The sequence below is a fragment of the Populus euphratica genome, unplaced genomic scaffold (assembly GCF_000495115.2).
Source record: "Populus euphratica unplaced genomic scaffold, PopEup_1.0 scaffold996.1, whole genome shotgun sequence".
NCBI lineage: Eukaryota > Viridiplantae > Streptophyta > Magnoliopsida > Malpighiales > Salicaceae > Populus > Populus euphratica.
In genome coordinates, this window is record NW_011500854.1 from 1 (window position 1) to 12,016 (window position 12,016).

The 12,016-nt window shown below is 31.5% G+C and overlaps 1 protein-coding gene and 1 pseudogene across 1 annotated transcript; one reads left to right on the plus strand and one right to left on the minus strand.

Moving 5' to 3' along the window:
• Window positions 1-2,738: 2,738 nt before the first annotated feature.
• LOC105116596 (pentatricopeptide repeat-containing protein At5g18390, mitochondrial-like) lies at window positions 2,739-5,419 on the plus strand. The gene is made up of 2 exons (XM_011014018.1): window positions 2,739-4,365; window positions 4,861-5,419. Exon 1 carries the CDS (start codon window positions 2,883-2,885, stop codon window positions 4,236-4,238), a length of 1,356 nt encoding a protein of 451 aa, XP_011012320.1. The 5' UTR covers window positions 2,739-2,882; the 3' UTR covers window positions 4,239-4,365; window positions 4,861-5,419.
• A 455-nt stretch (window positions 5,420-5,874) lies between these two features.
• Window positions 5,875-7,414, minus strand: LOC105116597 (germin-like protein 8-2; annotated as a pseudogene).
• Between the last annotated feature and the right edge of the window lie 4,602 nt (window positions 7,415-12,016).

The window sequence follows — 12,016 nt, forward strand, 5'->3', positions numbered from 1 at the left end:
GACATGCTTCATGCAGCAACATAACAAAGATTTCGGCAAAGCAGGCTGAATTAGCTAGGAGTTGAAGTTGCATAAATGTGATTATACACTATCTGTTAGATTCAAAGAAGTTATAGGAGTTGAAGATCTCGTGGAAAAAATGACTAAAAAAAGCCATTTGTAGATGCTCTTGTGGATAAAGCTGGAAGATCTTGCATATGAAGTTTTTATGAGAAACAAATTGTTCGAATATTTTAGTTGGATGTTGATAATATTTGGAAATCAATTTCTTGGATTTTTGCTCGTTGAGGATTCTTTAATTTTTTTTAAGCAAATTTAAGATTTCAAATTAAAATTAAAGCCTAATACTAAAATCAATTCCAAAAAGAAAAAAACCCAATAAATTGAGTCGAATAAAAAAACAAAAAAAAACCCAATAAAATTAGGTCGAATAAAAAAAAACATTTTATTGCTTCTCTCTCTATATATATATAGAAAGCAATACCCATACCTTTTCGATCTTATTTTTTACTTATTTATAATTTATTTTTTTTTACTTCTTTGACTATAACTTCTTGAGTAATATTATATAAGACAAAAAGAATATAACTTTCAACTCTCTTTTATTTAAAATAGAAGCAATCAATATATCATTGATTTTCAATTAATAATAAAAGCTACAAATATAAACTTTTATTTAATGATAAAAATAATATAATAACGACTCTCATTCATCGATCAATGTAAGCGACATATTATTGGTTTTTATTCAATAAAAAAAATTACAAATTTTGACTTTCATCAAACAATAAAAGCAATATAAAATGATTTTTTTCTCTCTTTAAGAAAACAACACATTAGCTTCATTATCAACATAATTCTTGTCTTCTCTTCAATAATAAAAGCAACAAGCATTGTTTCCATTCAATAATAAAATCAATATAATCATTAATTTTTCATTAATTTTTTTTTCAATATATGTTTGTTATCTTTACTAAGATTTATCAGTGTAAATTGTAATATTAATGTAACATTTTTTGTATCAATAAAAACAAATATCATTGATAAGTTTCATGAACAATAAAAATATCATTTTAATTCACTAGATAAAAAAAAATCTTAAAATGTCACATATGTAAATAGTGTTTTATTTGTTGTAATTTCTATAGTTCTAAATTCTAAGTAAAGGTTGATAATTAATTAATTTCATCACTTCAATCTAAACTCCTTGTAATACTATTTTATGTTTTAATTATAACTAGAGTTGTAGAACTCAATTTTAAAAACAATTTATTTTATTAGAAAACTAAGATATAAGATTATAACTTTTACGGAGGGTGATAAATTCAAATATTTTATTTATGTGTGTATTTCTATATATATATATATATATATATGTATATATATATTCATGACAGTAACATATGGGATTGTCAAGTAAGTTCAAAAATAAACCTTTTATTAGTTTTTAGCTCACATTTAAAGTTTCATAACTTCAAATTATGCAAAAACAATTGTATTTGAAAGATAATAAATATACCTACAACTTAATGAGATATGTATTTAAAATTTTATTATTTTTAAAGTCAAATTATAATTGAAAGTTTGGTGATAAATTTGTTCTATTTTCAATTTTATTTTAACAAGCAACTAAGTATTATAATGCATCTCTTCATCATTTAAGGTATCTATTTCATTTTAATATCCTTTCTAATATCATTAAACATCAATCTTACATTAATCAAATTAATTATATTTACAATCCATATATAAAAACTTTCTTAATTAAATTATGATTCGATAACTACACATAAAAAACAATAGAATTCCATCTTAACATTAAAACACACAACTAACATCATAACATTAAAATACAACTAGGTCTATAATTTCAATTTCACATACACTAACACATCTTATATCACATATTTATTCATTCTATTAAACTTGGATGAAGTTCTTACCATTGATGGGTGATGAATCAAGAGAGAAGTGTTAGGAAATCCTATGTTATCCTCACTTCCTCTTTTGTTTTTTCACTTTCTCTGAAACTCTTCCTTACAACTTATATTCTATTTCATTTCTTGAATTTTTTGGTGGTTTTTATCTCTCAAATCCTTTAAATTTATGTTTATATGTTCACCAAAAAAAATTGTAAGAAATTTACAAGGCTTCCTCTTCCTAGCATGCCAGGCCAGCTGCAACTTGGCTTTCTTTGTAAGCCCTTTTATTTATACTTTATAAATTCTTTATTTATATATTAGATCCTTATAAATTTCTTAGTTGCATATTCACCCCTTTATCTTTTTGTTATTTACACAGTAATCCCTAATTTTCTCCTCATTTTCACTTTAACCCCAACTATAATATTTTTTTCCTTACATTAGCCCCAATATTTTCTTTATTTTTACATTGGCCAGTAAACTCTTCCTTTCTAATAATTTAATGCTACACCTTTTTACTTATTTTTTTTAATTAGAGTGAGTTTTTTTGAATTTAATTATTTATTTCAAAGTTAAATTTTTATTCTAAATTGAGGCTTCGTTATTGTGAATTTTCATTAAATATAAATCAGTATATTTTTCTCACATAAATATTTAATTACTAATTCTCAAAGCTATGATATTCCATACACAATAAATTTTCTTCTATTAATTTAATATATTAGATTTCTTATTATCTATGTATATTTTATACAGGAGTTTATATTTTTTTACATATAAATGTTCATGGACATGCTATAGAAGTATTTTTTAAAAATAAAAATAAAAAATTAGATCAAAGATTAAATTAAGCCGGGTCTAACCATGCTTTTAACCCGAACAGCCAACAAGACAGCATAACACCATAACCCCAGCCTCAGCTTCCACTACTCTACCATCTGAACCACAAAACACATAAAAATGCTTCTCCGCTCCACAAAACCTCTCCATCACCACCTCTCCGCCACCAAACTCCTCCTTCTCCGCCACCTCAAAACCCTCCCCTCCACCACCACCAACAACAAAGACGCCTACTTCTCCTTAATCCACAACATAACAAACATAATCCGCAAAGAAGTCTACCCAGAACGCACCCTCAACAAACTAAACCTTCCCATCACTTCAGAACTCGTTTTTCGTGTCCTTCGAGCTTGCTCTAACTCTCCTTCCGAATCCCTCCGTTTCTTCAACTGGGCTCGCTCTTATTACTCTCCTACAACTATCGAATACGAAGAACTCATCATTACCCTTGTACGTAACAAGAAATACGCCTCAATGTGGAAACTCATTGCTCAAGTTAAGGACAACCTCGGCGAAAAATTTTCTGTTTCTTCTGACACTGTTTGTTCTATCATCGAAGAGTATGGTAAACATGGTTTGATAGATCAAGCGGTTGAGGTTTTTAATAAATGTAGTCGTAGTTTAAATTGTCAACAAAATGTTTGTGTTTATAACTCTTTGCTTTTCGCATTGTGTGAGGTTAAAATGTTTCATGGTGCTTATGCTTTGGTTAGGAGAATGATTAGAAAGGGGATAGTGCCGGATAAAAGGACTTATGGGGTTCTTGTAAATGGGTGGTGTTCGAGTGGGAAGTTACGAGAGGCGAAAGGGTTTTTGGAGGAAATGAGTAAGAAGGGGTTTAATCCACCGGTGAGAGGGAGGGATTTGTTGATTGAAGGGTTGTTGAATGCAGGCTATTTGGAGTCGGCGAAGGATATGGTTAGGAGGATGATGAAGGAAGGGCTTGTGCCGGATGTTAATACATTTAATTCAATGGTTGAGGCTATTTGTAATGCGGGGGAAGTTGATTTTTGTGTTGATATGTATCATAGTGTGTGTAAGTTGGGGTTTTGTCCGGATATAAATAGTTATAAGATTTTGATTCCAGCTGTTTCGAAGGTGGGTAGGATTGATGAGGCTTTCAGGTTGTTGCATAATTTGATTGAGGATGGGCATAAACCATTTCCTAGCTTGTATGCGCCAATAATTAAGGGGATGTTTAGGAGAGGGCAGTTTGATGATGCGTTTTGTTTCTTTAGTGAGATGAAGGTCAAGGGACATCCTCCGAATAGGCCGGTGTATACAATGATGATAACAATGTGTGGACGTGGAGGGAAGCATGTGGAAGCAGCAAATTATTTGGTGGAGATGACTGAGATAGGTTTAGTGCCAATTTCTAGGTGCTTTGATATGGTTACTGATGGGTTGAAGAATTGTGGGAAGCATGATCTTGCTAAAAGGATAGAGCAGTTGGAAGTGTCTCTTCGTGGTGCTTGAATTGACAGCTGCAAGACATTACCAATTTCTTCATTGAATATGGATATTGGTATTGGTTAACAGCATCAAACTGAAGGCTGATATGATTGCTGCTTAAACATTGAAAAAGCTGGCTAGTATCGAAAAGGTATATTTCTATCATGCTGTTCTTAATTCAGTATTGATTATGAATTCTCAAGTATTGGCAATATTTTCAATTTTCACAAGCTGGTATCTGCTGACAGGCACCTTTTGGCCCTAGACATTGAAATTGAGATGCTTTTCTCCAGAATAATTAGAGACTGATCACATATTATTCCATTTTATTTTAATGCTCTATTTCTTTGCTAGCAAACACAGTTCTTGGGCATTTGTGAATTTCTTTGTTTTGTTTTTTTTTTGTTACTGCCTCACGTAATTAATTCCTTATCCAAGTGTCTGTTTGATAGAGGCGGCTGTTTGATGTGATGATTACCAGTCATTCACAGCATCTTCAGTCGATAAATTGATTAGTTATGCTAATAGGTTAATAATGCTTGCATACTTCCACTTGCTTGAATTGTCTCCTGTCAGTTAAAAAAAATGTGTCAAGGATTTCCATTTGCAAATGTGGGATTTACAGTTGGTTGTATTTTCTGAACAGACTGGATGTATAGAAGCATCATTGAGGTTCTGTTCTCTGTCAAGAACTAATTTCATGAGAGATGAACTAGCAAGGGGAAGAGGGTCGGTCAACTTTCAAGACCTGCACTGGTTTTCTGATCTCACAATTCCTTGCAGTACCATCTTAGGTTTCATGGCATGTTCCATTTGAGGTTTTTCTTCTATTACTTGGCCAGATATCATTTTGCAGCTACAGGAAATATGCTCTAATGTCTGGATATTCTAGATAGCTCACATGACTGATCAAGCATATGCCAAAGGGATATGAATGTGCTACATTTCTCATCTATATTATTTTCCTAGATATCAATGGCTTGCATTCAGCCTTTTTGGTACACAGAATTTCTGATTCATGGCATCATCTTTTAGCATTGTATAGGCAGTAGATGAAGTGTTGAGATGAGAGTACAGAGCAATTTCACAGCTTGTCTTTTGAATGTTGATGCATCAATCTTCAAAATTGAGTATGATATATCTAATCTAAAGCAAGTTATTGTCGACACAAGTATTTTGCCAATTGACAGTTCGTGATCTTTGAATTTATATGCCTTATTCATAGTCTTCACAAGTCGATGTTTGGCACTTGCTATTAATCAATGGTTTGCTACTTGGACTGACTTGCTTCAGTTGTGTGATAAACAAAGCAAGAATAACTAGAGCTGTACGTAAAAATAAATTGGTTTGTTAAAAGATTGGTAGTTGATAATGAAATTAAATACACAAAAACAAGACAGTTATGGATTTCCGTGTGGTTGGTGATAATGAAATGGAGCCAGTTTGTTTTGCATTTCAAAAGTATATTTTTTTAAGAAATGATTTTTCTTTGCCTCAAATTATTTTTTTTATTTTTGTGTTTTCAGATTGTTTTTATATATTGATATTAAAAAGTAAATTTTTAAAAATAAAAAACTATTATTTTAATATAATTTCAAGTAAAAAAATATTTTAAAAAATAGTCTCTACTACAAAACTAAATGGGCTTGAAATCCCATCGAAATTTCTGTTATTGTAGTGATCCCAGAGACTAGGTTTTAAAAGCTTTACCTTATTTTTGTATCTCACTACTCGTCAAAAGTTGCTTATAATTGCCAATGCATTTCCTAGTTTTGGGCATCTGTACCCAATCTTGTTTTTAAAATAACGTAATTGGAGGCTGAGGTCAACTGAAATAATATCTTAATATCACTCCAAACAAATATTGATCGCACCATATCTTTTCAACTTCCTAGTTGCCAGCACTGAAATTTTTAATGAAGTTGTCTTTTTTGATGAATATCTTTTGTCGAAATAACCACGAGTCTCACACCTGAAACTGGACCACAGAAGTAAAAATCATCAGGTTTTAGTTGTATGGTGGAATATAAGAAAAGTATCTATTTTCAAATTGCAGCTTTATTGCATATCAGTGGAGTTGATTAGATGTCTGCTTCGAAATATTATGCTCCAATCTAAAATGTCTTAGTTTTGTGGTTCAAGTCTTAAACAGTTGGGACTATGCAGAAACGAGGAGCAGATGGCTTCATGTTGCTCTTCCACCTATAACTAGGAAAACTGAGGCGTATTAGGAAACTATTTTTATGGCCAAGACTAGAATTTACCGCATTCTTCTTCATATTTCTCCGGGCATCCCATTCTTGATAGATCATTGTGTGAAAAGACTAGGATAGAAAACAGCAACCGCAACAGTTTCGTATCGCATTTGGATATGAAACTTTGGTGCCCATTACTCTATGTGTGTGTGTGTGTATACATGTATGTTGTATGGCCTGTGTTCAAGCGTTTCTGGTGTTTACATGTGCTTCTTAACCTTCAGAGTGCAATCAAAATTTGGAAAAGACAATCAGCACAGAAAAGCACATCAGAAACCAGATTATGTATTAGGGGTATATATGACATAATGAGGAAACATTGCCAAGCATAATCAAATCAAGCTGCCAGTTTATGGAAGTCCTACCTTGTGTCCCTTCCTGTTTCCTCCGAACTGTTTTTGGAGAGTACCCACTACATTCTTTCCCAATTGGAACGCCTTGGTGATAACATCAGTGTTAAATAGGTGGATTAGACCCAAAGACTGCATTTGCAATGGTGATGACGCCAGGATTTTGGCTACTCAAAGCAGCAATAGCAACTGCATTAGTCTTAGCAACATGGAATTGGAAATGAACGAGGCCAGTTGGATACACGAAAACATCTCCTGGGCTCAAGACTTTCGTGATAAGATGATTATCTGGATTTGACGTGACAACACCAATATGGAGGTGCCCTCCAAAACTAGCAGAATCTATGTTGCTCGACGGTGAATGTGGGGTGGGTTCAAGCCGCCATTTGGTGGCATGGTCGTCTATGCGAGCCAAAGATAAGCCTATTTGATCAACATTTTAAGAGTTACATTTGATCCAACTCGATTCCTCGTGTTTCTAGGAATGCTGAGCCCCGAAAAGAAATCATTTGCCGTGGCAAGCTTTGGGTCTTTGCGGATCATCCCATTCAGAAACGCTGTAAAAAATGTTAAAAGCAATCTGTTAATTCAAAGAACACTGAAAATAAACATTGATGGTAAAAAAAGAAAAAGAAAAGAAAAGGAAAGGTAGTTTTCCTTCAATTTTTTTTTTCTAGTTGTATGGGCTTGACCTAAATAATTGGATTTTTCTAGTTGTGTGAAGAAGCTCAAATGATTAGAATTTTCAGCTGAAAACCCATCCCAAAACTAGTAACTTAGTTTGTTCAAATCTACTTAGCATATTTTTTTAGATTTTTATGAGTTACCAACACAAATCATAAACTTTTTATGCACAAATAGTTTTTTCTAAACAGAACAAATAACATTTTTTTACCCTAATAGTAAGCAATCACTAATATTTTTTACTAAACATGACATAACAATTATGTCATAACACATCAACTAAGAGCTGCCTATGGCTAGCCATACTAATATTTATATTAATTTTTTTTATTATTGATACAATCTTTTCTTTATAAATTTTTTTTAAGGCTCTGTATATAAATACATTCAATTACAAAAAAAAAAAAACCAAACATAACCAGACCTATAAGCTAAAGAGTAATTTTTAGTAAGACAAGTCCTAGCCAAAGCTAGCTAAATCTTACAAAGATAGCAAAAGGTTACAGAAGCCAGACCAAACTAGGCTAGAGGCCATTCAATTTCTAGACCATATATGTTTTCTCTAACTTTTACTTTATTTTTCTTTATTTATATATTTTTCTTTTACATATACATACTGACTTTAGTATTGAAAAGTTCTTGTTTATTAGGGGATTTTTTTTTAAATAACCACTAGCCAAATCTATCAATCTAACCATGAAAAGCTAATTTCTATGTGAAGTTTTATCCTAACTCCATTTTTTTACTAGACTTTTCTGAGTAAAGATAACAAAGAAACTATTATAATGCAAATATATAGGAACTTTCAACAATTTGAAAGAAGACTTTTCTGATCATCACTGTAGAGGCACTAGGCATTAGAGTCTTCAATCTTCTGGTAGGAAAAGTTAATTGCTTTTCCTTTACTCTCCTTTCATTCCACTCTTTTACACACACTTATAGATGCATAGATGCATGCATATGTGCGTGTGTGTATGAGAGAGAGGAAGTTAACCCCTAAAATATGTAAATTCTCATTTCAATCCTTTAAAATTAGTTATGTTTTGTATTGGTCCTTATAACCTTTTGATTTGGACCCTTTTTTTTTTTTTTAATGGATGTCCTATTTGTCTAACTACCCCCATATGTTTTTGTCACCTTAAACTATTAGCTCCTAAAAATGAACACCATTTCTTCAAGGTGGAGGATTCTCCATTTCATCGCAAAGTGTTACACATTGATCTCTCCAAAGACCATGCCATTGCAAAGGATAATTTAGACAATTACAATGACTTTATAAATCATAGAAAGCACATAAAAAATAATACTAAAAGCATCCTATAACTTAAAACATACAAGAGTGATGCTATATGTAAAATTTTTCTTATAACCTTTTATGGATCTATTAGGGAGTTGTATTATAGTGTTGAACTTGACTTCATCCTTAACCTTCACAATCTCTATACGAAGGTCATCTCTTATCTCAACACTAACATTCCAACTAAAAAAGAGCACAATTGAGCTTTTTGCCATGAATCAATAGAAGATAAAAGCACTAGAGCTTATTTTTAGAGATTCAATAAGAAAATTGAGCTTTTTGCCATGAATCAATAGAAGATAAAAGTACTAGAGCTTATCTTTAGAGATTCAATAAGAAAATTCTAAACTTGAAAAATCTACTCAAACTAATTGTCACTTGGACTCTTATTAGTGTCTAGCCAATTATTACGAGAACACTTATATATATTTTCTAATAAGACTCTTCTCATTGCAAAACAAGCAATGAAGAATCATATTATAGTAAAATAAAGTAACATTAAATAAGAACACCCTAATTTTTAAAGAGTAAAATATCCATAACACCATTAATCTCCTACTAGAGTATAAAACATGAATACCAAGAGGCACATTTGTGATTGCTTGATATTCTTTGAACTCTTGACCATATCATCATGACATATATTGAGGTGTTAGCTCTCATAAAAGAAAAAGATTTTGTGCAATGCCCACCTCCTATAAAAAATGGATCAAATATAAGGAATCTTAACAAGTTTTATCTTTTGACTATGATCATGAGTACAACATATAAGAATATCATGCACTAAAAAAAATAAAATAAAAAGATTAATCTACAAAGGATACCTTAACAATTTATAAAGAAGAAGATGCAACTAAACAAAGATGAAAAAAATCCTTATGATGTTCTTAATTAAGATAAGATAAATCTTATAAATTATATCTCAACTCTTTTTTGAATTTTTCAAATGAAAAACCATAATATTTTTCTATATTTCCATGAAAATCTCCATATCCTTACGGGGCCTTAATGTCCCTACATGTATCCATTAAAATTCTATTGGTTTCCATGATTCCTTGTCTATAAAAGGATCATGAATCAGTGATCCTTTTCAAGGACTCTATGAACATTTATCTTCAAAAAAGAATCACAAATCCTTATTCAAGTTCTACAACTATTTATCTCCTAAAACAATTGCGATCCTTCTTTAATCTACATAACTACTCATGAAACTTTTCATCTAAAATATATTATTGAAACTCATGTATAGACCATATTACTTTTACACTTATTTCTTGTTATTATGCTTAACTTTACAAGTATCACAATTAAATTCTTTTTTTTTTTCAAAAATATTGATAAAAATTTACATGAAGAATTTTTTTTAAATTCTTTTTTTTTCAAAAATATTGATAAAAATTTACATGAAGAATTTTTTTTTTATAGAAAACATTAACAAAAGAGGCCTAGGATAACATTTTCATGTAAACATGACCAAAAAATGATTAATATTTATGCAATAAGTATTTCTCGGGGATGTAATTTTTTTTTCTTGCTGTTTGGGCTAGCCTTCGGCTATAATTTTCGGCCGAAAAACCACCCTAGATTCAATGTTGACCCAATTTATCCAGTCTTGTCTGGTACGCTTTTTTATGCCTTTTTTTAGATCCTATTAGCCGCCCACACAAACTTCTCATGCACTCAATTTTTATATAAAAAACATGACTTTTTCTATGCTATTTCTTTGTAGAGCAGGTGACGTTTTCTATCCTAATCCTAATGAAAGACCTTCACTAATATTTTTCATCAAGAGTAGGACACAATAATCTTGACATGACACATCAATCACTAGCGACCATGGCTAGACAACCCACAATGCTAAGAGGGCTGGGGTCATTCATTAGCCAAACCATCACCAATGCACCAGCAAACTTGGTGTCATTTATTGCTGCAAAGAAATCCTGAAGAGGGATGGGGTCGTAGGCACATGCAAAATAGGAAGCGGTGCCCATAATGCAACACTGGTAATTAGTCAATGTGGACTTGGACTTGTAATCCTATTAAAATTCAAATCACACTTTTTTAGTATTTGAAAGGACTAGAACACTGGTTCTTGTAACATTTGGTCCTTAAGTAACCTAGGAAATATGATGTTTGCTGCTTCTGTATAAGCTTTCCCAGCAGTTTGTTTTTAGAATCATAAAAACACATCTCCCCAACTTTGGCATCCATTTTTCATGTCACCACGTATATGACCATGGCTGGCCTCTTCATCAAACAAAAGTTTCAAATCTTTCTTGATGAAATGGTTCCAAAACTCAGACTGAAGCACACTGTAGTTGTTTAATAATGGAGTGGTGCCATGAATAGATTTCCTTAAAAATAAAATAAAATCTGTGGTCAGACTTGGTGATTTAATGGGTTTCAGAGGATTTTGATGGAGTGGAAATGGTAAAAAAAAATAAAAATCATGAGTTCTCGAGTCATTCTCTTTACATTTGGTGTATTTGGATGTGTAGAGCAGTCGGTTTAAGGAGAGAAAGTTCACACGGAATTGGATCAATTCAAATGGATTGCATCACTGAGAGTAAAGAATGTACAAAATACTGAGTGGGATTGAGTGCTCCTATAGTGTGCACAATTTACTGGAAAGTCTCCATTAATCCTCTCCACAGATATCTTTAAAAGTTACTGAAATCTGCATTTCCTTATCTTCTTGCCAATATCTCAAGCACTTATAGATAACCATCCCTGAACAAATTATGGAGAGCCATTATAAATTCCTAGCGATTGTTGTTTTAGTAATTATTGTTTAATCCCTTTGTTTTTAGAATCATAATTACCTAGACCATTTGGTTTTAAAAAGTGGCAATTGATGAAAGCTAATGACTTTGAATCCTAGGTAGACGTTTGCTGCAAATATAAAATTAAAATCTTGTAAAACCATAGCTTCAAGATGATGATAAAAACTATTAAAGTGATTTTGGGTGAGGGAGGCTCAAACTCCCGGCCTCACAATAACTAAGAAGCTGAGCCACCATACCTTTTCAATTTTGTTAATAGAGTGAATACCTTTTGCAGTGAATATCTTTTAAAAGTATTTTTAATTAAAATAATATTTTTTTTTAGAATTTATTTTTTTTATTTTAAGATCAATATATCCAAACCATCTAAACAATTATTTTAACTTTTTTTAGATAAAAAATAATTTTAAAAACACTTTGAAAAATAAAACCT

What these genes read in the sequence shown, in the direction of transcription:
- LOC105116596 (XM_011014018.1), top strand. Translation starts at nt 2,883, where the DNA reads ATGCTTCTCCGCTCCACAAAACCTCTCCATCACCACCTCTCCGCCACC.